Here is a 26,415-nt window from a genome sequence, read left to right as displayed (position 1 = left end):
GCCTCACCTCAGTTTGCCTTGTAAGCCAACTATGTCCTGGTTTCTTTGTTATTTCTTAACTTTGCAGTTGATTCTCAGCTAGCTTTAGGGCAGAGTTTTCCAAAACCAGCCTGATGACTCAAAACATATGGAGGGCTAACTTTTAGATCTTATACAACAGAGGTTCACAGTTCAAAGAGAAAAAGAGGCATAGCTGACAAAATGACCTGTGACCCTATTATTCTTGCGCACACTTTACATCTTCTGCCTTTATTTCCATAAAAGAGGGGAAAGCAATACACATAAGCAATTATTCAACCCATCCTTTTCAGGAGCTTTCTCATATGCCTTGCCTAGAAAGCCTTTGGCTTTTGGATTCATCCTTAAGTGATGAACTCACAGGTTCAGCCTCTCTACCTCCTTCAACTTTGACTTGACTCATCAATTCATGACTTTTGCTTGCCTTGCTTTGTTCCACACCCAGAGTCCATGTGCCACCTTGAGCCTTTGTCTTAGAACTGATTCTCATTGTATTATTGATCCTGATCTTATTTGTGATCTTTGAGTGTTTTCCTGTTCTAGAAATTGAGCCCTGGGCATGATGCTGTGTATCTGCCATGGTTTAGGTCCATAGTTTGGAACACATATTGATTAGACACAGTATCTTTTAAACTATGTACTTCATGTTAAATCATTATTGCTCTTAGTTTTTCCTTGAGGCTTGACTGGTGCTATCCAGTCTAGAGAAGAAATATTAGATGGGATGGGATTGTGAGTCGGGGGCACAGGGAAGAAGAGGAACACTTGAGAAAGAGAAGTTACCTCCACTTTCGTTTTGGGGAGGATTCTGCTGTTCTATCTCCACCTTCATTACACTACTCACTGGGTAACAGTAGGTATACCTGGTAAATTTAACATTCCTTGAATGTTAAATTTAACATTTTTTTGTGGTGTTTTTAGACACCATACATTGAGATGTGGTTTTAGCAGTAGCTCCTGGCAGAGTTAGGGATTAGAACAGATATTAAAGGAAATCTATAAGTAGCTTATCCATAAATTAGTTTGTTGGTGCTTACCTCTGTGTTTGTGTGGTATAGCTATTATCATAGGCCTCATAAATTGGTTCGTCGTATTCACCCCCATATCCATCATCATATCCCTATAATAAAACAGAAATTTGGAATTTAGAAGGTCAGTAAGTTATAAATAGTATTAGCCTGAAACAGAATTTTTAGAATATTATATACCTAACAGGCAGCACATTACACACACACACACACACACTTGCAAGAAACCTGAAAGAGTGTGTGTGGTATATATGTATGAATATATATATATGAATGAATAATTTCAGACCTGTTTTTATTTATCACCATAATGAAGTTTGTATTGTAAGAAAAAGGTACTAATGAAACTCATTGTTTTCTCTGGAATTCAATATACAAATGCTTTTCTAAATATCTGCTAGTGAATAATAGCCACAGAAATGAACAAATGATTGCAAGACTATATTGATCTCATTACCCCATTAAGAAGGTCATTATGGAGCATAAAACATACCATTCAGTTCTTTTTCAGAAAATGTGGTTTAACTTTAAGGAGAAAGCCACAGATAATAATTATAAATAACCGTTGTAATGAATGCCTTTTAACTTCCTTGAGCATTCATTCATTCATCCATCCATCCCTGCTTCGATCTCCTCTGCCACAGCAACTAGCAGTGTGCATGGAAACACAGTGAAGGCATGATAAAATGACCCTTTCAAAGCAACTATTCACCAGCCAGGTGAGATCAGATAAAGGAGCTGCTTTAGCAGCAAATTACTGAACACGATTTGTACTTTCAGGGTTCAGCTCTGCCTAGACCTAGGGTTTCCCTCAAAGAGGAGTAGGGGGAGCAGGACCCTCCAGCAGATCTCTGCACAGGAGCAGCTGGTGGGGAAAAGTGGTGGCATGCACCTGGCCTCCCAGCAGCAGCAGCATTGCTACCGCTTACCAGAAGGGAGAGGCAATGGGGAGGTTGGTGCTGTGTGGCTACGTCAGTGGGAGCAAGTGGGTTGGCTCCACCAGTGCACCTACACAGCACTGACCTGCCTGCCATCTCACCCCTCTCAGTAAGTGGTAGCAGCAGCACAACTGGGAGATGAGCTGTGAGCTGCTGCCCCTCTCCACTGGGCATTCCTGGCTCCAGCCATCCTCATCCCAGAACTGGCAGCTTCTATCCGAGTTCCTTGTCTCTTGAGCTTCCTGTCACCAGGGTCACAGCAGCAGAGGGCATGGCAAGACGGATGGGAGTTTCAAGGTTGCCAGCAAAGTGTCCAGCTAGCTGCATGTGAGGCTGCCCAGGAGGGGAGAAAAGCCTGAATCAACAGCCTGGCTGACAGCCCAGAATAGGTGAACCTTCAGCTCCTATATAAGCTCTCAGTCTGAGCTGCTTCAACAACTTCCTTAGAGTTCCAAGTTTCAAACTCCAGTGCAAAAATGGGAAAAATACCTAGATTTCAATGAAATGAGTACCAGATTTCAGAAGAGAATTCTGGTTCGGGGGGTGAGCTATCTATTTGGATTGGTTCCAGAATTATCCCAGAAAAAATATATAGAAAATCATAAAAATGTCCTGAGCTAGTCTGAGGGGTTTGCCTTGAGCCATTTGGGATTGTTCACATGTGGAAATGAGACTTGGAGAAAAAAACACAGAAGAGATATTTTGTGAACCGCCCATGAGATAGAATGCAATTAAACACAGAGAGACTTTAATTTTTAACCATTGACTTTTTGAGTACTATTGTACAAGGATGAAATGTGCGGCATTTGAGAATACAATATCATTTAGTGATATTTTGCAGAAAGCACTGGAAGAGAAGCACATTAAAAAGGTCAGGAAAATTAAACGCTTATTTCAAACAGCTCTGGAATGGTAAAATAACTTTCTATTAACTTTCCTATTGCAAGTGTCTACTTCTGCAAGTTGCTATGCTTTCATATGAGCATCATAGATGAGGTGCAGAAAAAAGTTCAATGTGGGAGAGCACCGAGAGTTCATGACAAAAAAAGTTTCTTGAAATTAAAGCCTGTATATTATTACTATATTACTACTACTAACTTTGCACTTTTATGCTAACAGATGCCAGCATTGCAAAATATAGCAACTGGCAAATGGGCATCATACAAAAGTGGGTTTCTTCCCCAGACTCTACATTCTGCTCTACTTGCCTTCCTATTTTAACATTAAGAAATTCTAAAACAAATTTCGGAATTTAGATATACTGCATATTTTTTGACCCTGAAAGCACTTCTTGAGAAACTGGTTTCACTCCAAAAAATGAAACCTCACTGCAGATTGATTCTGCATTACTCCATAATGTGTCAGTTTGAAAGCAGATTAAAGCAGATGTTGTCGGCAGTGGTACACCAAGATTGCAAGCACAATTTCCTCCTTCGTTCACCTGGGGAGGGAGGAGGAGGCAAGGGCAGCCTATCCAAGGGGAGGGTTATCAAATGTGTATCAAGTCGCCACACACACCCGTGTGAATGTCAGGATCTAGATTTAATCTAAATTGAAAGCAGCATGTTTTATGAGCATATATGATTCCAGATTGAGAGGGCAAGGGGGAAAGTGCTATGAACGGGTTAGTATGCAGCCAAGATTTTGCACAATGTCTGATCAATACATGCCACTGCTCATACATATCAATAATATCAATTGGGAGGAAAAAGAAAGATGTGAACAAATGGAAAGAACTAAAACCTACAGCAAACTGTGTGTGCACAGCCAGTAGAACAAAATGCAGAGGTTAAAAACAGAATGGCAAACTATTAGCCCACAGTGTTACTCTGTGATTGAGAGCAAGTCATTCAGAAGCCCCAAATCCAAGGAGAAATCAAATGAGGACAGGGGGACGGGGATCACCTTTTCTAAAAGCAGCTATATAATGCATAATTTTGTGGTTTGGCTTATGCTGGGATGGCAAGAAAAACAACGTAACCTTCACACCATCCTAAAGGATATATACTCTTGCACAAAGCCACCTTCATTTGGGAGCCCACAGTAATGGAGTTGCATGAAGCTTTATTCACGTGATGTACAAAGGCTATAGATACATGTAGCTGTAGCTGTATCAGTAGATGGGTTTGGACATCTATAGCATCAGGGCCATGAGATTTAAACCTCCCACATTCCATTTTTATTTATGTTTCAGTCTTTCTAAACTGTACCATCTCAATATGGTATTTTCCAACCTTTAATGTTTGCAATAAATATGCCTTGATTTCCACTCAAGCCCCATGTAAATGAAAGGCGATTGCATATGAACAGTGTTTATTATGCTTGAGACTTTTTAAAAGTGTGTTTTCCTAACTAATGAGAGTCTACAGATTTCAAAGTGAAGCTCTGCTGCTGCCATGCATCATTTATGTGATCCCCCCCAACCCATTTTTAACTGACTAATAATCTCTCTGGCTAAACCTGTAGCTTTGAATGCTGGCAGAACTTGTCCCATTTATTCAGTGATGGTATTATTTTCCTTTGGGAATTGTGCATGAACTCTAGTGACTATGCAGAGTAAATCAAGAATGCTTACTCCCTTCAGGCCAACCTGAACTCTGCAAGTTACTATCAATAAATTGTGGAGCAAGTAATAAGAAATAAAGATTATGAACCTGTAAGGTTGATATTTTAACACTTCCTCGCTACACAGGCAACTAAAAATGAGAGGCTGCTGCCCAGTCAGAATCAAGCCAGAATCCCATATCTGTATGTCTTACTGCATTTGTAATACTGACCAGTGCAGATGTAACACTGCCTCTCCTTTTCAGTTTAAGAGCTGACATTGGCTGTGTAAACACCAGGGTTCCCCCCGCCCCCTGCCAGAACTCACCAGAAGTCAGTTCCAGCACCTCTCAGATGGGCACCATTGCCATTATAAGAGAACAAGGGAGGCGTTCACAGTGAGTTCTGGCACCTCATTTTCTATAAAAATAGCACCGGTACGCACTATAACTTTAAAGCACATTTGAAGCACATCCTTTTCCTCAAAGGATTCTGAGAACTGTAGTTTACAGAGTTACAATTCCCAGCAACCCTTAACCCAGAATTCTTTGAGGGGGGAAATGTGGTTCATATATGCTTTAAAGCACTGGTTTTCAACCAGTATGCCATGGCACCCTGGGATGCCTTGAATGATGGTCAGGGGTGCCACGGGCAACACTGGCCTCCGTCCCTCCCTCCCTCCTCTGATGGCCTCTCGTGTCTCTGCCTCCCAAAGGCTTGCACAGCTGTTTATTGCAGCAGCCCTGGCAATAATGGTGCCTCAGTCTGGCAGGCACCTCTCTTTGGGGCAGGAGGAGGAGCTCAGAGACCTTGGGCAGTGGCTGCCCAGAGGACTCCCAAGGAGAGGGGAGAGGAGAGGAGAGGAAGCTGAGGAAACACTCCACAAGGGAGGGTGTCTGAAAAAGGGTGAGAGGCTGGCAGCTCTGCAGGCAGGGGGTAACATAACTGGGCTCCTGAGCCCTACGGGGTGCCGCAGAAAGAATGTAGTTGGTTAAGGGGGCTGTGGGGTCAAAAAGCTTGAAAACCTTTGCTTTAAAGGACTAGCATGCACACCACTGCACTTGTGAGCCCACAGCCCTGTGATTAAGAGTTTCATGCTCAACCTACTGAGCTGTTCTGTTTGCCAATGCTACTGTGTTGTTATTGTCTGGAAGGGCTGTGGGGCGGGGGGGGGGGGGGAGGAACCCCACAACATATTTGTCATGAAAAGTTATGGGATTCCAGCTGGAAGTTAGAGGATATGCACTAATTGGAAAGGAAGCAATGTGCAACTGTCCCAAAACTTTTGCTGGTGCAAATAGTATTGAAAGTAGGATTGCATACGGCTTCTCCAACGGCATCATGAGTGCAAATAATCACGAATAAGCTATAAAGAGGACTCCTGCAGGGGAAACCACAATGTCCCCACCCCATCTTCTGTGTGATGCCAATGAACCAGTAGCCACAAGGAGGCTGCTTGACATCGCTTTCGATAGAGGCTGCTGCACACAGTAGAGTGTTTATGGCAAAACAGCAGCTCACCACAAAACCTGTCAACTCGAACTGCAGTTAATTTGTCAATGTAACATGTTTTGTGATTGCTCCAGCACAGTAAGGGCCAATTCTAAAGTAACACAGATTTATATTTTGAAAGCTATTACATGAGAAACTACCCATGGAGCTGTACAGGAGCGTAATTCCTCTGAATGGAATCATTAGCAGAAGCTTTGATTTCTGTCTGTTGTTGCAGAAAAGTTGAATGAATAACAATTTCCCATGTAATCGCTTAGAAATCAGATCACTGGTTTTGTTGAATTGGAATATAATTGCTGAGTAACAAATGTGACTTTCTATAGGGAAAAAAAATAATAAAATATTATTACAAAAAAAATAAAATCAAATCCCTTAATGCAAAGGTGGTTAACCTGTGGTGTTCCAGCTGTTGATGGAATGCAATTCTCTGCTGCAGCCTGTGTGGCCAATGGTTAAGGATGATGGGGCTATAGTCCAACAACATCTAGAGGGCCATATAGGTTAGCCATCCCTGCCCTAATGCAAAACTAAGCTTTTCCCCAATAATTTTCTAATTATTGTTTTATTGTTCTTTGATGAATACCATCTCTTAGTTTTATTACTGCAGTTTTTTAGTTCTTTTTAAAGCTGTTCTCCATTCCGTCACACAGCTTTAGATCTTTAGCATCTCTCCAATATAATTCTCCATGAGGAATTCAGTTTGCTTTTTGGTGAAACGTCTTTGTACGTATGGAATGCTCCATTTACTCACTGGTGTGTCACCAACTCTGTTGTGTATATAAGAGGGTTCCTACTTCTCAGGCATCTTTGTATACCAGGTGTAGCCAATATGGTGACCTCCAGATGGTGCAGCACTACAACTCCTGCCATTCTTGACCACTGGCCAGGCTGGCTGGGGCTGACGTGCCATGGACGGGTTGGGCACAGAAGAATGGTGGGAGGAACCAACTCTACCAACAAAAGAAGAAGGCTCAGAGCCTGGGGCACATTGGTGGGACAATGATGTGTGGTCAGAGGGAGAAGACTGGGAGAAGGTATCAGATGCTGGAGAGGCAACAGGGCTAAGTGAGTTGGGAGAATTGGTGGCAGAGAGAAGTCCAGAAGCAGAACTGAAGCAGGCGAATGGGTGGAGGAAGACCAAGAGGCAGAGATGAGTCAGGCTGGTCACAGGTGTCTCCCCCTCATGCTGTTACAAGCTTCCTCTCAACCTTCTTTCACAGAACAAGATGAGAGCTGAAATGGGCAAAACAGTGGAAGGCTGCACACATGCACAGTCTTTGACTGCCTGGGAAAAGCCCTGGAGAAGAAGGGACTTGGATGGTTGTGGGGAGACAGGAACTTTCAGTCTTGGCAACTGATTCATGGGGTAAGACCTACTGGGGATTTGTTCATTAGGCACGGCACTCAGCCAAATCTGTGAAGCTCCTGTTTTTGCTAATAAAGAGTTAACTTCAACTTTGAACGGTGAGATTTACTGCCCGCTCCCTCTTTGACATGACATGAGTTGTAGTCCAGCAACAACTGGAGGGCACCATGTTGGCTATCCCTGTTTTACACGATGTGTCCAACTCAGCCAAAGCTAAGCACATTTTAGGAGGGCTGCACTGAATATTCAGTGAATGTTATATTTGCTTTGAAATTAGCTTATTCAGTGCATCTGAAGTAATTACTGAAAAAATATCTCAATGAATATTTCCATTCTTTTAGTGTTGTCTGGCAGGTTTTTGTTCTATCCAGCTACTGTTGTTTCTCAGATCTTGTTCTCAGAAGATCTGCTGCTGCTTGCTTATCACACCTTTCTCCTTCTTTGCATAGGCATCCATGACATCATTATGTCAGCCACAACAATGTGACATCAAAATCACATGGTACTACTGTAACCAATCCATTCAATAAGAACAAATGAAGCTAAGAAGTGGATTCTGTTCAATACAAGTGTAGAACATTTCTTTAAAAACTGCAGGTGCCATTCATGAAAATGGATACAAAACAAGGATACAAGTAATTCTGGCTAAGCCCTAAGTCAAGCAAGTTAAGCATGTGCTTAACACTCTTCCCTTAACTCACTGGAACATAAAAAAGGGTTTGATTGCATTATGTTAAATATTTTCCCAGTATTTACCCAGCTGCTTATCAGGATCCTCAGACATTGTACATTTAAGAATGCAGACCTGTTGTGCATTTAATCACTTGAAAAGTAATTCCCATTTTTGCCAGATGATCCTCAACCTCCCAGTCTTGTGAACCATATTATTCAGCCTTACTGGCATTATCTTAGCTCTCTTCATATATGGGATTTCATTCTGAGATAGTGTCGTTCCATCTCTAATATTTCTAAGCCTTTTAGCAACCTTTTCCACGTACACCCTGCAAGTGCCCTTTTATAGAGTGGCTGCCCTTTTAAAAGTCAGATATTCCTTCTTTTCCTGTCCTATTCTGCTACTAAGATTTAAAATTCCAGCTCCTTTATGATCAGTATTTCTTAGCATCTCAGCACTTTTCCTTTAAGTTAATTTCACTAAAATTAAGGATTGCCTCTCCTTTTATGGATCCCAGAATTAAATGTCCCAGAAAGCCATCATGATATCTAGACATTTCTTCTCTGTTCCATAATCTGTTACGTACTTCACAAAACCATTGTAAGACAAATGCAGGCAACCCACTATTACTTTGTGTATTTGCCATCAGACAGACATTGGTCAGGCAGCTCGCAATATATCTTTCACCTTAGTCATAAAGATCTTAATAAAGCTGTGTTCGATAGAACATATTTGTGACAATAATAGGATAGTTCTGGACTGTGCTGTGAATTTTATAAACTATATCTGCTACATATTTACATGTGATGACAACATACCAATGAAAGTATACCAAACCTCTTATATCTATGTGTCTAGGATTTCTTGTAAATGGGAACTTATTGGATCTGACCCACCAGCCAAAACAGGTTCCTCATGCCTGGTCTACAAGGAGAGGAAAAGTCCCCAGCAGGTCCTATGTACATAGAGGCTGAAGCCAGATTTCTCAGCTACAGGCAACAGAGCTCGGAAAGCTTTGAGTTTTCAAGGAGTGCCCCTGAGATAATCTGTGAGTTACGATGATAGCAACTGGGTAATAGAATTGGTTGAACAAGCACTGATGACTACAACATAGTTTGCTACTCAATCCACAAAATATTTCTTTTATATTGAAAATAAGTTTTCAGTAAATATATTTAGTTCAACCTTAAAATAAATATCCTGGTCTGACTTCTCTCATACCTATACAGTGGTACCTCAGGTTACATACGCTTCAGGTTACAGACTCCGCTAACCCAGAAATAGTACCTCAGGTTAAGAACTTTGCTTCAGGATGAGAACAGAAATCGTGCTCCGGCAGCGCAGTGACAGCGGGAGGCCCCATTAGCTAAAGTGGTGCTTCAGGTTAAGAACAGTTTCAGGTTAAGAACGGTACTCTGGAACGAATTAAGTACTTAACCTGAGGTACCACTGTAGTCTAACTCAGCTATTGTGTGTTCTAAGAGGAATAAGAGACACTGCCAGAAAGGGTTGGTGGCAGTGGAAGATACAGAAGAAGGGTAGACAATGTGGTACACTCCGAATAGACAGGTATAATGGGAAGTGTAGTACAACATCTGGATGGCACCATGCTGGCTACTCTGGAAAAAGAGCCTGGGAGACCAGGGTTCAAATTCCCACTCAGTCATGAAGCTCATTGGGTGTCATCAGGTCACTGTCACCGTCTCTCAGTCTGACCTACTTCACATGGTTTCTGTGAGAATAAAATAAAGGATCTTTCAAACCATGTACACTACCTTGGAGGGGGGAAATGGGGATATAATTGCAGTGAATGCAATACTTAAATAAAAAAGGTAATCAGTAGCACTCATCCACCCAGGGATAAACAGTGGTGTGAGGTTTTTCAAGGTATAGATATTTTACATTTTGGTATGGTGCAATCTTCCGCAAATAGGTAGTTGCGGGAATGATCCTGCATGTAAGGAAAGAAAGGTAGTGGAAAGAAAGCAAATTCCTCCCTATTTGGTGGATAAATCAATAAGATGAATAGATATTTGATAGTCAGTGTCAGGAAGGTAGGGTTTTTCACAGGAGGTGAAATGATCTTTCACATTTGGTAGCAACTGGTGAGATTTAAAGACCTAACAGTCACAAAGTGAAGGCAGAACAATAGGACTGGAAAAGGGAATCTACCACCTCAGCATAACAACCAAATGCACAAATAATGTCAAATAAATGAACATATAACAACACTTGATCCTTAAGATATGATGCCAGAGTGGTGGGATGTTATGAAGGTTCAAAACCTGCACACTTACAGGTGAGGTTAGGAGCATAGAGTAATAAAATCATTCACAGGATAAAAGAATAAATGTAAGGTAAAAAGGTAAAGGACCCCTGGAGGGTTAGGTCCAGTCAAAGGAGGCTATGGGGTGCAGCACTTATCTCGCTTTTCAGGCCGAGGGAGCCGGCATCTGTCCACAGACAGCTTTCTGGGTCACGGGGCCAGCATGACTAAATTGCTACTGGTGCACAGAGGACCATGACAAGTGCCAAAGCACATGGAAACACCATTTACCTTCCTGCCACAGGGTACCTATTTATCTACTTTAACTAGCGTGCTTTTGAACTGCTAGGTTGGCAGAAGCTGGGACAGAGCAATGGGACTCACCCCATCAGACAGATTCGAACTGCTGACCTTTTGATCAGCAAGCCCAAGAGGCTGGGTGGTTTAGACCACAGCGCCACTCGCATCCCTGAATAAATGTAGCACCACTGGGATAAAAAAATAGCTTCATCATGCCCAACCTTCCTGTAATGGGCTTAGGATAGCACATATGGTTCTTCTCAACTTCCTACTTCATCTTCACAACAACCCTTTGGAGTAGTTGAGGCTGAGAAAGGGTCTGGCCCATGGTCACCCAGTAAGCTACATAAAGGTAAAGGGACCCCTGACCATTAGGTCCAGTCGTGACCGACTCTGGGGTTGCAGCACTCATCTTGCTTTATTGGCCGAGGGAGTCAGCGTACAGCTTCCGGGTCATGTGGCCAGCATGACTAAGCCGCTTCTGGCGAGCCAGAGCAGCGCACGGAAACGCCCTTTACCTTCCCGCCGGAGTGGTACCTATTTATCTATTTGCACTTTGACGTGCTTTTGAACTGCTAGGTTGGTAGGAGCAGGGACCGAGCAACGGGAGCTCACCCCATCACAGGGATTCAAACCGCTGACCTTCTGATCAGCAAGTCCTAGGTTCTGTGGTTTAACCCACAGCGCCACCCACATCCCTAGTAAGCTACATAACTGGGTGCAAAAGCAGAGAGCTAACAAGGCCGACCACATTCTTTGCAGTCCAATTAAATGCACTTTAAAAATGTCTACTCTCCTATCTATACTTCGGAAGAAAAAGGAATATGCACAACATATATATTGGAACAGACATAGACATGTGATAATTAGAAAAGATATTTTGGGTGTGATAGATTGTTCTATATTAAGCTATGGCCAAGCATTAGGCCTAGTACAGAACTTTTGTCTTGGCTTTAAAAGATATGCATGAGTAATGAGTCTAGAGACAAAGATTTTTCATTCTTTTACAGGAGCTATTGCCAAAAGGTCATGTATAATTAAAAGTTACACATGGAGGGGGTGGGAAAGACTTGTGGCTGGGACTGAAATGGAGTGCCAATCAAACGGAAGCAAAAAGGTAGCAATTTGATTAATGAAATAAAATCAATATAGGTAATGGTTATTACCTATAATTTAAGTATTTTAATTAAAGGCCCATAGCAATTCAAGATAAAAATAATAATTACATCTATTCTGATGCCTCTGGAAGGCGAGATGGTTTCCTTCAGACTCTTTCCCATTGCTATTTTTAAGCTTAGCTGCAAAATCTACATCCATTTTCGTCATTTTAAGCATTTGCATCCTGCTCTTTCAACTGAAAAGGCTTGCCAATTATTTATTCCTCTTCTTCTGGGAGACTGCATCCTAGGGCATGGTTCAGCAGATGCTAAGCACTTTTAAGTTTCCCCGACTTCCAAGCTTTTGCTCCCATTGCTGCTCTGTTCCACCCCCAGCCTATCAGTGTGCAACTGGGAGGGAGAGATTGAGTTTGACCACGGTCGACCAGAGCGAACACCCTATCTTGCTAATCCTCCATTTGGAGAGATAGGGGCAGGGCCTACACATCTACAAAATCAATCAGCAACCACACCATTTCCATAGGTGTGCAGTTAGGGTAAAGGTAAAGGGCAAAGGCACCCCTGACCATTAGGTCCAGTCGTGACTGACTCTGGGGCTGCGGCGCTCATCTCGCTTTACTGGCTGAGGGAGCCAGCATAGAGCTTCCGGGTCATGTGGCCAGCATGACTAAGCCACTTCTGGAGAACCAGAGCAGTGCACGGAAACACCATTTACCTTCCCACTGGAGCGGTACCTATTTATCTACTTGCACTTTGACGTGCTTTTAAACTGCTAGGTTGGCAGGGGCAGGGACCGAGCAACAGGAGCTCACCCCATCACGAGGATTCGAACCGCCGACCTTCTGATCGGCAAGCCCTAGGCTCTGTGGTTTAACCCACAGCGCCACCCGCGTCCCTGCAGTTAGGGTAGTGATGGCCTAAACAGGCTGATGATTCAATCCTGCACTGACTCCTGCACTGCAGGTGGCTGGACTAGATGATCCTCGATTCTACGAGGGCTCTTTTAATGTTTCTTATACTCTCACCAGTATTTAGGCCATCAGCTGTTTCTAGCAAGCATACACAGTGCCAGAGGAGCGCATTGTGTATTTCTTCAACAGAATTTTAAAAGCTTTTGCCTCCACTTTGCCTGTCTCTGTTATCATGGAAACATGTGTACCTTGAAAGCAAGACAAACTGTATAGAAAAAATAATGAGTTGGTCGTCTTGTATGAAGCAGATTTCTCACATCCTAGCATTTATGTAGCAGAAGAGTGGATACTTCTAACGTGTTCCTATCTTGCTCTTGTGTAATTGCTGGGCTTTTATTCCTTTAAGATATCCATGCTGCATGGCTGCAGATAATTTTGAGGCTGTTGATGACAATGCTGTCTACAACGGATAGGCACTGGAAAGGGATGTTCATCATAATTCAAATCTTTGGTGAGACATCCTTTGTAGTTCTCCTTTTCAACAACCGTATTAAATAAATAGTGTCAAATGTGACAGTCTGAAAACCTTTTGAAAACTAAGAGTATTTTCTTTCCCTTTTTATCAAAAAAAGGGAAAAACAGGACTTCACAATAGGTGCTGAAGTACAACACAGCATGCAGGGCTGATTTTATTTTTATTGATGTGCTTGTGATCTCTTTCAGCATAATCACATTGGAGTGTACCCACTATCGCTTTTGCAAGAGACCCGACCTGGGCCTGGTTTTCTTTAACTGCCTACTCACCTTTAAAGGTATGCAAGTGCATGTATTGTGTGTGTGTGTGTGTGTGTGTGTGAGAGAGAGAGAGAGAGAGAGAGAGAGAGAGAGAGAGAAAGACAGAGGGAGAGAAACAACAACCCCGAGAGATAGATATGTCAGTGCTATTGGGCACACAATCTATCCTCTCGCATCCTCAGACCATAAATGTTTAAACAATTAATATATACATGCACAGTAGACACGGAAAAGAATGGCTAAACACATAGGCAGTTACCAGGAGAGCAGAGTATTATTGCATCATGCTCACTAGCAGACCTTTATATGTGCAACAGAGAAGCATTTTGCTGCAGAGATGGTGAGCGATAACATTTAAAGAGGGCAACACAATGAATTATTGCAGAGAATGGAAGGGCAGTGTCCTCCTTTTATATCTCTATGCTCTCTGTTTCCTCTAAGCAGTGATGTTACGCATGTTCTTGAACTCAAATAACCTGGATAGTCCTGGACAGAGATACAGGTGGCATGTGTACAGACTCAGCAGACTTCATGTGTTGCTTACATGCACAACATGGTCTGCACTGAGGTTGAAAAATGAGCAAGATAGGGTTGCCCAAGAGTTTTTATCAAAAGCATTTTAACCCCACCTTTCTTCACATACTTAACGGTGGCTAACAGAAGATAAGACCAAGAGGATAATGCAACACCACCTCAGGAAGAAAACAAAATAGAGAAAAAACTGTCCAATTTAAATGCTTTCCAGCAGAGTTTAAATACTAAAGTTTAAAAACTACAGGAGGACTAAATAGGAAGGGGCTATCCTAGTCCCTGCCTGGTCTATCTCCTAGCAAGCCAAGAGTGTGTGTGTTGCTTGCCCATGTCAGTTTTCTTGTCCAGTAAGAGATCTACCTGCAGGAAAGAGTGTGTACTGTTTAGTGTGTTGGGGTTGGACTGCTGGCTAAATGAGTGTAGTCTAGAGCCTACCTTACTATAACAACAGGCCCTGCTATAGGTAGAGATGGCATCCCAAAGGGGTTAACCTGCCCTCCTTGGTCAGTCAGGGTATAGAATTGCAGGCCAGGTACTGTCAGAAAAAGGCCCATGACCCTCACCCAGGGGGTAAGCCTGGAAGTTTGGTTTGGTGTGGTTTTCCCTGAGTGAGAGGCACGGAGAGGAGTGTAGTTGTGGACTTACCATCTTTCTCCTGACATGTGAGATGTGCATACTACTGGGCCTTAAATTGACTTTCTGTGGTCTAATCTCCCAGTTGTATGTAGTGATGGATTACGGTCCTCAAATATGTCTTGGAGGGCAGGTAGCAGGGACTTGTGAAAATACTGCCCCAATCTCATTGGTCATGGGCAGAGGGAAGTCTAGATTCAGATTGGAGGGGATGACTGCCATCTGGGGTGGAAGCCTAGATGTTTGGTCTCTGTTCCTAATTCCAGTCCTCTCACCCATCAAGAAGGTACTGATAGCATATCCACTGAGCTCTCTGGTTTGGTGTTGTTGTTGCTGACTGCCAGATAAGTCCATAATAAGCCCATGCTCATCCACGATTTTATTGTGCATGGAAGGGCTGACTCTTGGCTGTGCTGTATAGAGCTTGTGAGAGTCGCAGTGTAACAATATCTGGAAGATCTCATGTTCCTCACCTCTTTTATATATCTTGCAGCATACGTCAGTCAGGGCATCTATTACATTTCTCCTTCTAACTGGTAATTGCATGTGATTGGAATGTATTCAAATTTGTCAGTTAGCTGGTTTAAGCAAATGCATGCTTCAGGGCAAAAGTAGCTGTGTTTAGACCAATTATTTAGTGCAATAAATGCAATTTCTCCAGGAAGAAATATGTAGCAAATAATTAGGGAACTTATTTGAGAAGTTCAAAAATTGTTATATTTGGGGGGGAAATCCCCCTTTTTATTTATTTAGACAGAACAGCACAATTTTGCGACATAAAGCTCTTATAAACAATGATTTTTTAAAATGTCATTTTGAGTGAGTATGGTGAGTAATATGGTAAATCAATGGTGAAAGCTGATTATTGAAAATGCAACTGTTGTATTAAAACACTGGGAAACTGGGAAAGGAGGGGCATGCTTAATTTTATACCAAAGCAGGGGTGGCTAGTTGCAGTGGCAAGGTGCAGGGCACAAAGCAATAAGGGCAGATTAGGGATGCAACAGGACTTTTTTTTTTTTTTTACTGTATGAATGAATGAATTGGTGTGAAGATATTTAAAATATCTCAGATCTAGATAGAATGAAGGTGCCCTTCACACTGTAAGAAGTTGCAGAAAAATACCTGTCCTAGGAGTCCATACCGTATCATTGCCATAACATTTAAAGAATGACAGCCACATGAACCAGTCCCAAAGCACCTGGGAATCAGCAGCAATTGAAATGAGCCCCTGGTGGGGGGTAGGGAGGCACACATTTCTAAATAGGGACATGATGATAAGTCTCTGTATGGGATTTGTTTCAGGTTAAAAAGGGCGACGGAGGAAGATCTTTCAGACATGCAACAAAATCCTAAAGACGTTTCCTCAAAAGAAAATTCCATAGGACTTAGTAGGGCATGAGGAGGCACACAGAGGATTATGCTGGTAATAGGAACTCTGCTTTGTGTTATAACAAAATTAGGCTGGAGCAAAGAAACAATATATGTGCTCTCCTTTAAAGTACCCTTAAACAGAGGGTCTTTTCTTTGTTGGACCAGGACATCCAGATTTCTTGTAAGGCAGATTTTTTTTTTAATGCAGCAGTTTTTAAATTTGCTTTTATTTCCAGTTATGCAGTAGATTATGACATAGCAAGGCAGCTAGATAGATAAGGGTTCACTTAACGTTCCATAGTTTCTATTTAGAGGTTTTTTAAAAAGATACTGCAAAGGAATATAAATATTTTCATAGAATATAAGAACTAACAACTTTCTTCAAAAAAAGGCTACTTTCACCCTGGTGACATAGCCTTGCCTGGAAATTGACCTCTTTCACCCAAAGCAAGAAGCACACCTACCCTTAGACCAACAAACCAGAACTAAAAAACAAAAAAGCAGTTTAATTTAATGTTCCTTTTTTTTCTTCGCCGATTCTCCCCCGTGTTTGACAACGTTTCACACACACACAACATGTACACACCTTTTGGTTGCTACTTGTCTATCTGGATTCACTACACAGATGGCACCAACTAACAGTAGCATCAGGATGCCCAGATTTGGCTGTGTGACAACTTTGCTAAGGGCTCGGTAAGGAAAGAAAATAAGAATAAAAGCAGTCTATATGCATGAGCAGGGAGACACACACACACACGTCAAAAATAGTCAAAACAGCATGGAGTATTTTCAACGCTGCTGAAAATGTATGTGAAAATCTGATAGTAGTTCAATCTAGAAATAACCTGTTGCAAAGTCTGTTTTGTGACTTTCTTTTTTGGTAAAAGGTTGCAAGATAATTGCTTTGAATTGGGCTGTATTCAGTGTAGTGCTAAGAGAAACATCCCATCAGCACAGGGATATCTCTTTGTGTAATGCAACATTTTCTCCCCTCTGCAACTCCTAAATTTGTTCTGGGGGTTACCCCACCCTTCTGGAGCAGTTTTCGGAATAGTATGGGGCATGCACAGTGGGCAGAGAAAGGAGTAAATCCTATTGGGCTAGCACAACTATTTAGCTGAATATCGCTCCATTGTTTATATATGGAATTATTTGATTTTACGGGAAGCAATTCATAAATATGTCTATGTCTTAAAGCACCTCAAAACCTCATCAAATTGCATAGCTGCCATCTTTTTCGATAGAGCCGGCCAAAGCAAAAGTAAATACTGAATCACCTTTACTGTAATGGTTGCTTTTCTTTTTTTTATCATGACTTTTAACAGAAGTTTTTGTTTTTAAAGTCTGGAAATATAATGGTTAGAGTTATGCTACTTCAACTGGAGAGAGAGAGAGAGAGAGAACCATTTGTGGGAGAAATCTGATCATAAAGGTTTTTACACTTAACATATATATATGTTAAGCAAATATACGAAAGCAAATATATATATATATATATATATATTTTTTTACACAGTTCCTTTTCCAAAAGTCGCAATAATTCCCCCTGTCATACACTTGTCCTTGGCACTGATTTGCTCCTTGGTATTCTTGTTATTCTCAAATCATTAATTTGGGGAAAACCAAGGCACTTAGTGACTGCAGACTTCTCATCTAAAGCCGCAGTTTAACATTCTCATTTTTCAGTGCATTGTTCAAGCAGAGATTTTCCATATTGGATATGGCCCACAGGGGCTTAATAAATTAACTCAGATTTCAAGCTGTAAGCCTTTGGGAATGAATAGAGGAAGAGTTAGTATTATCAAAAGGAGACTAAAAGGGACACACACAACCTCTCAGAGTATTCCTAAAGAAATGCTACATTTGTAAGTCCAGTTAGAAGTATGACGGAGAGAAATAAGCTCCTAAGCACTATTACCCATAAAAAGCATCAACAACAGGTTCACAAAAGAGTCCATAATCAGTAGGAAGGTGTAACCAATCCCAGCTCTGTATCTGCACATCACACACCCACACTAGGGACAGGTGCAACTGGTGCAGGGCTACACTGTGACCCTCTTCACATGAGCATTGCTGCAGCTTGAATGGTTTTTGAACAATCTGATCCACTTTCTTGCCCTGGCTAATGGTCATTTCGCATGCAAATACATCACTTGGAATGTGCCTTCCAAGGGTAGTTTGAGTCTTACCTTTTAAAAAGTTGGCCTATTGAGGATATATGTATGTGCTGTATTCATGTGAGCATTGCATGTTTAGTTCACGAACCAACCCTTGTGCAGAGGTCATGAATTTTTAATTCATCCCAAGATTTGCGTTTTGTTTTTTTTAAGGAACGACAGCAAGAACAAAAACTGAAAGCAGCTTAACAAAAATGAAAATTTGGCAGCTGTTTAATCTGAACATTTTAAGTGGTATATTAATTTTTTATTCCACTAAAGATGTCAAAACATCCCCAACATTTAAAAACAAAGGAACAAAAAACCCGGTGTGTATCAGAAACACCATACAGGAACATTCCCAGCTGTCAGCTTTCGTTAGCGACAATAGTTTTAAAGCACGCTGTGGCTTCTTTCCTATAAGATCTGCCAGAAGATGTACAGCTCATCATTATATGTAGTCATTGTTATGGCACAGGTCAAACTGCCAGGGCCGGCCCTACCAGTAGGCAGCTGAATTTTTGTACTATAAAATGGTAGCCTATTGTTATTGTTGTTGTATTTTTACTTACAGAGAAGGATGCTTATGTAATTTTCTACTTTAGGTGCCAGGATAACTTCCAACAGTCTTTAACTAGCACCCATTGCTAATTAAAGGGAGGAAAAAACCAATAGGCTCATGAGTGTTTTCCCAGGGTGAAGCTTATGTTAACATTGGTTTCTTGGCTATACAAAACTAGGTGTCACATTTGCCCCACAATTGGTACAGTACAGTAGTAGAAAGCACCCACACTGGCTTGCTGGATGAGAATACAGGCAGTTTCAGCAACCATCTAATTAACAGTCCTGAGACCAAGCAGCATATCACATCATGAAGTTTTATATATGCAGTTACGCTGCTCTGAGGTTATTACACTGGTTATAAAACAATACAATAGGTCAAAATAGTTGTCCCTGTGCATCCAGCAATCTTTCCCCAAGCTACTCATCTGAATAATTCCCACAGATGATGTATTCTGGTAGAAAGGAAAAATATGGTTAACAAACAGGAGGAAAAAACCTTACAACTGTGCTGTCCTATGCAGAGCATTGTGTGCTGCTATCAGTTTAACCTCTTATACTTTGCAAATTCCCAGAAGCACTTGGCGCATTGCTGATGAGTTATGACTTTCTAAAGGTCTAGGTGCTTCTGAGTAATAGTGACATCTTTAAGAGGTCTACTGTCCAGCTACTGCAAAATATATTTTGTGGTGAAGGAGACAATTAAACTCCAATTTACAATGGCTAATATATTGCTGCAGCTGCACCACTTTGTTCCTGTACTAGGAATATTCACAGTGGCCTTATGGCATTGAAGTGGAACAGCCCAGTTCTTTAATTTTTACAGTGGTAGCATTCATACAATTACCGGCACTCCACACCGTAAAGACACTTGCACCATAGGAGAATGGGTAGTCCATTGTAATTGAAATGTAACAATAATTTAGTAATTCAAAATTTACTTGGGCAACAGGGCAGAATGAGGTTGCCACTTATCTTAATCCACCTTGTGATATGACCAAAGGTTTTCCATTTTCTAACTTGAAAAAAGAAGCTACTCATTGTGGTGCAAAGCTCTCTCCACAGCTTATGGCCACCTGCTCATCCCAGAAAGCCTTGGGAACAATACCGCATAGTTGCACATCACATAGCTCCCAATGGTTTCTCGGAAATCCAGTTGGTGCGATACAATACTAGGCCCTTGTCACTGCTGCCTGATGCCTGCATTTCCTCACGAGACGCATTAAGGTAAGTGGCAATCACCAACTGAAAATGTCACAGAAATTCTTTTCCCCCTGCCAAGAAAGCAGAAAAAATTGCCCCCTATTTTCATAGGGAGACACCCCCCCCCAAAAAAAACAACAACAACTGGAGGAATAATTTCATCCCTGTCTTAGAACCTGGGGCTGAAAGTTCTCAACAAAGTTTTACTCAGAGCAGACCCACTGTAGTTAACATGGCTAAGTGGGGAGCCAATGATTTTAATGGGTTTACCTGAACGCCAAATATGCCATTGGCTCTCTTGTTTGATCTCTGGGGCCGTGTCCATGGGCAAACTGCTTGAATACATGCTGGACAAACGGCCTCAGGCCACACTGGGTCTGAAGGCACATGAGGCTACTGCTTTGCAGGAGCTAAGCAGGCTTGGGTCGGCTCAGTGTCTGGACAGGTGGCTGCCTGAGAGCCATATGTTTGCCTACACCTTGGATTCTATGATGGAAATTGGGATATAAATACATACATAAATACAATAGGAGCATAGGGAGTTACATTAGACTGCCATGGCCCTTCCTAATTCTCACCATCTAGAGTTATTTGCTTGAGCTCTGGCTCTCCTAATGAGTTGCCATTTATAGGAAGAAACTGTCAGTGCTACATTTCAACACTATTGTTGAGCGTGAGGCTGCCTGTATGATTATTCAGATACTTCAAATAAGCCTAGGCAAAATATATGCATGTATGTTTACTGTGTTTGTATGCACCTGACATTTAATTGCGTGATATTTATGTAAAGTGTCAAAATTTCCTCTATTTTGTTTCTGCAAAATGCATACTGCATATTTTATGCAAATATAATGTTCTCTTAATTTCAAAGATAGACAGCCAAAGATCTAATTAAGCTGGATTTGCTCATCTAATAAAACGAAACAAATTCACATTAGCCTGTTTCAGTTGCTTTTTTACTGTAAAATGAGACTGCTAGTGGAGGAAGTGCAATTTCAATCCTTTGAGGCAAAAAGCACCTAAGTTATTTTTATTCCTCTCCAAATCAAACATTCTTCCACAACAGAGCATGAGAGTGGCCATGAGTATATCTGACTGTATTTTGTATGTGGAATGGAAATGGAATTCAGTGAGGGTTGCCCTGCTTCTTTATGTCCAGACACATTGCAGATATGAAGCACGGATGGAGAATCTGTGGCTCTCCAGATGTTGAACTCCCGGCTACCATCCATCCCAGTTAGCAGAGTCAATGGTCAGGGATGATGGGCACTGTAGTGCAACAACATCTGGAGGGTCACAGGTCCTCCAGCCCTGGTGGGGAAAAAGGCCGGGGGGATTCTTTGTCCAAAAGACCAGAGAGACATAGGACTAAGTCTCAAATTCAAGCAAGTCACTTCCAGAACTGGGAGGGAGGTAAGAGAAGCCACCACTGTAATCTCAAGGGGAAGGTTGGGGGATGCAAATGTTCTTGTTTCCAGAAACTGTAGTAGATTGTATATCATTTTAATCCATCCCCAAAATGTGCCTATTTTGAATGTTCAAAGTCATGGGCAATGAGCAACCCGTGGAGCCAGATTAGTCACGCAAAAAACAGTCGTTCCATCAGTGCAAGTCCTTCTGCTTGTAATATGAAATGATCTCTCATCTTGTATGCCCTACACACTGCTCTAGGAGTTCTCATGACCCTCCAGAGCAGATCTGGGAGAGGCATGGGGGTAGAGAAGAAGGGGGGGGGGGTGCCTATTGCACAACAGTGCAGTTCTGTTCTCCTGACTTTCAGTAGAGAACTTACTGAATGAAATCATTCTCAAAACTCCAGACTCAATTGTGGGAACACAATTCACTGCAGACATATGCAAAGAAGTCTAGGACTTCAAAAGGACTCCAGAGCAGTGAAGGGAGCTTTAAGTCTTCAGCTCCCCCTTTTAGGAGGGGCTGCTTTGTGGGCGGGAATCTGGGTCATCGGAGTGACCCTGGAGTGGGCGGAGGAACACCTCCCATGTCATCAGGAACCCTGGCCGTGGCATGCCCCTGAACAGCCAATCAGGGTTGTCTGGGGGTGTAGCTATGCCTGTTTAAATAGCGGTGCAGCCGGGGAAGCAGCGTCCTTCTGCCTCAGTTCATGGAATTAAGGTTAATTTAAAACAAACATGTCACACCTCTTCTTATTAGCCTCCTAAGCTCTAATACAGCTGTGATTTAAAATAACAATACCAACAACCACCATTATAAAAGCAACCCACATCGTCCGGCACACCTTGTCTTGAGGGATTCATGAAAGTGTTAAAAACTTGCTTCAGAATACTTTTGTAACTCTTGCAACTCATTTTTATTCCATACTTTAGTAAAGCTGTCATTGGCCTGATCAAGCAGACATGTTGGAAAAGCCTAGTCTTTACAGCTATGACTACCTTCAGGGATTCAGTAATCTAATGACACTCTCAACAGCTGGCAAATGCAGGGATCCAGATTGAATTTTCATTGTGGAATAGCACGTTTTGTCAAAAGGTTGGCTGGTGAAAGAATGACACAACAAACTCAGGACATGACATTCAACTCATAATCGAAGGCAGTTCTCCAGAACAAAGGAAGTAAACTTAAATGAACACAGGGAACTCTTATAACAAGACAAGCCATTGTTCCATCTAGCTCAATATTTTTCACATTGACTAGCAGTGAATCTCCAGAAGTCTTTTTCCTAGGCATCCCTGGAAATGCAGTCAATGAGCCTGAGACCTTCAGTATCCAAAGTATGTGCCCTACCACTGAGCTATGGCAAAACCACTGGTGGGATGGGATATTGGGGAAACATTTCCAGTAGAAGCCAGAAACATCAATACTCACAGGAGTATACTCACAGGACACAAGCTGTATGTATTAGTTATGCTATATAAAGTATTAGTAGTATAACACCAGTGTGCCCACTCTACTTCCAATGGCACCCACAAAAAAGTCTCTGTAAACATCTCCTCAAAAATTCACAATGTACAACAGTTTGGCTCTCCCTGCCCAAGTTCTGTTTGTACTTGCTTAGCTTCTCCTACACTGAGAATATGGCACCTTATACGTGCCCACATTTCACTGGATGCCAGGATTAGACACCCTCTCTTCCATCCTGAACAGGGAGGTGTAAAGAGTTTCTCTCTGTGAATGAGTGCAAAGACAGGTGCCTTTCCCCCAATAATGGAGGGCATGCCCACTCCATTTTGTGGTCCTGCCTCTTTTCCTGCTCTTTATGTAGCAGTCATTTTGTGTTATGCCATGCTTCCTCTGTTGCAGCCATTTTGTGACTTGTGCCCACAGCTCTTTCTCAATATTCCAATGTGCCCACTAGCCCCTAAAAGGTTGGTGACCCCTGGCCTGTTAGCTTGTGTTGTTTTTTTTAATCCAGCACAAATTTCCCAGAGATATTGTTCTTCTTCAACCCCTTTCTAGTCAATATGTTGTCTTGGGTTAAGTCAAACCCTACTAGTGTGCATCCTCCATCACACAGCTGCAGCTGAAACCCCTCTAACCCCTCTCTCCCTCCTGCTATGAGCTGCCATCACTGAGGTCCTTGGAGAGAGGGCCATGGTGCTTAGATCCAGCATCACAACCTGCTGAATTCTTAACAGCTGATTTGCCTATTATAAACCTTTGTAAGCTACTCTGGGAGTCTTTTTCAGCTGAAGAGTGGGATAAAAATGCTTTCAATAATAACTAAATATGCACACTAAAATCAATCCTTCTCAGTGATGTGGAAGCACCTTAACCATTTGATAGCATTTCTCATCCCTAAAGTTGAGATCTTTTAACTGGAGGTGCATCATAAACTCAACCTCATTGATTTCATGGGACCTTATGCATTCAATCTAACAGCTCCCTATATGTGTGCATGTTGGCCTGAATATTCTCCTGTCTTGTCAATACGCTATACTGGGATGAATGAAGTCTCTGCTAGCACAAGCCTTTCCACCTGGTGCTACAGTGCCAAAGTGGGAATAGGGAAGTGAAGATACACCCTGATAAATAATAAGGATACCTATAAATAGCTGAGCATCCTTAGAAGAGGAAGAGGAAGAATTTAGTTGTGTTAACAGAGCTTTACTGCTTCAGTTTGAAATCTCTAACATTCGCCCCCTAAGGGCGAATTTGTTCTTTGGAACAACTGAGAAGTTTTAATCCTGCCATCACTGTGTCATATTTTCCAGGCGTTTTCTGCCACTAATTGACACATATTGATCCTTAAGGGTAGAAACAATTATTTGGAACAGTTGTTTGAGGACCAGCATTTTATCTTCAGTGAATAAAAATTTCCATTCATATACATACATATATGGAATTAGTTATGTTTCCTTTTACGACAGCTTCAGGATGCTGCACCATTATGAATCAATGCTAAATATTCTGCACGCGGTAACTTATCATCCCGGCAGGTGTCCTATTCAAAGAGAATTTTTGTCTAGTGTAGTGTTCAAATCTGAGGCAAAAAAAAGTGGGGGTTGATGTCGCACAAATACCGTTAGACATAGGGAAACGTCAACTCTAAAAGTGAAGTTATGAACTTAAAAGAAGTATGTGTAGTGATGCAGGTGAATTTCAGGAAGAAAGCTTTAAGCGCCAGAAAAGAGGCCATCTATAATGTATAAGGAAGCACCCTCCTGAAACTTGCATCATTTTACATTCTATTCCACATTGACAGGAAACTTTTTTCTTTCAGATCTGCATGATTGATCTCAGTTCAGATGGTCTGGTCTCCTTCAATATGCAGAACACCCACCGATATCAATGGGAGCTCTATATAAAGAGTCAGGAAGAATATCAAAGATGAAATTCATTATGACCTAATTTAAGGACTCTCCCTTCAGTACCAGTGGAAAACTACCGCAAAAAAGGAGGGGGGGGGGAATACATGGATACCAGAGCATGGGAGGTATACTAACTATTGAGAGAAGTTTCTCAAAGTAAAAATGCACAGAATCAAGGGGGATGTTAACTTTTGTTTTAGAAAAAAAAATAAGGTATCTGACATTTCAGTCTGGCTCAGTGTCATTTCTTGCTTTGATTAAACATATGAAGTGGGAGTAGATGGAGAAAAGGAGGTAGATTTTATATGGAACATTTCTTCATTAACTATCTTCTAGATATTTAGCAGTTGCTTCAATACTTGGCTTCTGGTCCAAATTAAAGGAATTTCTCACTACTTAAAACAGGACTACTTTTTAGGGAAGGCCTTCCCCTCTAATGTTTCAGGCCACATATTATACGCATTAGAAGCATCTATATTTCTGGCCAGTTGATTGGTTCTAAACACTTAAGTTATTAGGAACTCTAGGTAACTAAACCCATCTAAATAAAATATAAGCCCCAGAACTTGAATGCCCTGACAACTCCTAGATGTTCTAAACTGGATGTTGTCTTTCTATATGTTGGGCATGCTCCTTGGGCTGATGGGAACAATTTTATTTATTTATTGCTGTTTAATAGGACCCTTGTACCTACGGGACCACCTCTCCTGGTATGCCCCGCGGAGGACCTTAAGGTCCATAAATAGCAACACTCTAAAGGTCCCGGGCCCTAAGGAAGTCAGATTAGCCTCAACCAGGGCCAGGGCCTTCTCAACACTGGCTCCGGCCTGGTAGAACGCTCTGTCTCATTAGACCAGGGCCCTGCAGGATCTGATTTCTTTCCACAGGGCCTGTAAGACAGAGTTGTTCCACCTGGCCTTTGGCTTGGAACCAGCCTAATCCCCTCCCCCTCTTTCCTTTTCCTTCTGTGATGGAACCCCTATTTGGGGACTTCCCTGGCTTTTCTGGCCCATGTAGGACCAGTCTGGATAGTTGGCCTTAAAATTTGACGTTTTCTCCCCCAAAACAGTTTTTGATCTGGGCTTCCACTGAAATGAGGCTGCATTTTAAGTAATATTTTAATCTTGTTTTTAAGTTGTATTTTAATCAATTGTTTTTGTACCTGATGTTAGCCGCCCTGAGCCTGGTCTTGGCTGGGGAGGGCGGGGTATAAATAAAATAAAATAAAATAATAAATAAATAAATAAATAAATGATATATATAATGCAAAACACCTTTTCTTTGTAGAAATAAATAAATAAAAACTAAGATTCATGCGTGCTCATATTTTATTTAACTTGGTAACATGATAAGGGAATAAAGTTAAGAAATCAGAGCAGAGAGATTTCCCGCACTATAAAAAATTGACAAGAATTTACAAAGGGATGAAAGAATGCTGTCACACCAGTGAGACAAAGGGCTCCCTTTTCCATCCCCTTTCAATATTAAAAGAATGCATCAAGTGTTATTCTGCATTTATTTAAGCCAAAGGAAGAAAGAAAGAAAGAAGCAGATCCTCTCAATACCTATTTTATCACCCTCCTCCTCCCTACTGGTCTCCATATTAGTGGTTCTGCCCTATGTTCTTTGTGTTACTTTCGCATAGTTTCAGAAAGAATAGCACCTCACCTGATGCTGCTGTTTGTTTTCAAAGAAAACACG

At 41.7% G+C, this 26,415-nt stretch overlaps 1 protein-coding gene across 8 annotated transcripts in view; it reads right to left on the bottom strand.

Annotated features, from left to right (window-relative positions):
- Positions 1–26,415, bottom strand: part of KHDRBS2 (KH RNA binding domain containing, signal transduction associated 2) — a 325,396-nt gene that overhangs the window by 42,626 nt on the left and 256,355 nt on the right. For all 8 annotated transcript variants that reach the window (XM_083431747.1, XM_083431748.1, XM_083431749.1 and 5 more), the window contains one exon: positions 1,056–1,138. In XM_083431747.1, the coding sequence (XP_083287873.1) occupies positions 1,056–1,138 (83 nt within the window). The remainder of the gene's footprint in view (positions 1–1,055; positions 1,139–26,415) is intronic.

Source organism: Podarcis tiliguerta (assembly GCF_965153285.1).
Source record: "Podarcis tiliguerta genome assembly, chromosome: 3".
In the NCBI taxonomy this organism is placed as follows: Eukaryota; Metazoa; Chordata; class Lepidosauria; order Squamata; family Lacertidae; genus Podarcis; species Podarcis tiliguerta.
Note: the sequence above shows the minus strand (reverse complement) of the source record. Positions and strands in the feature narration are given on the sequence as shown.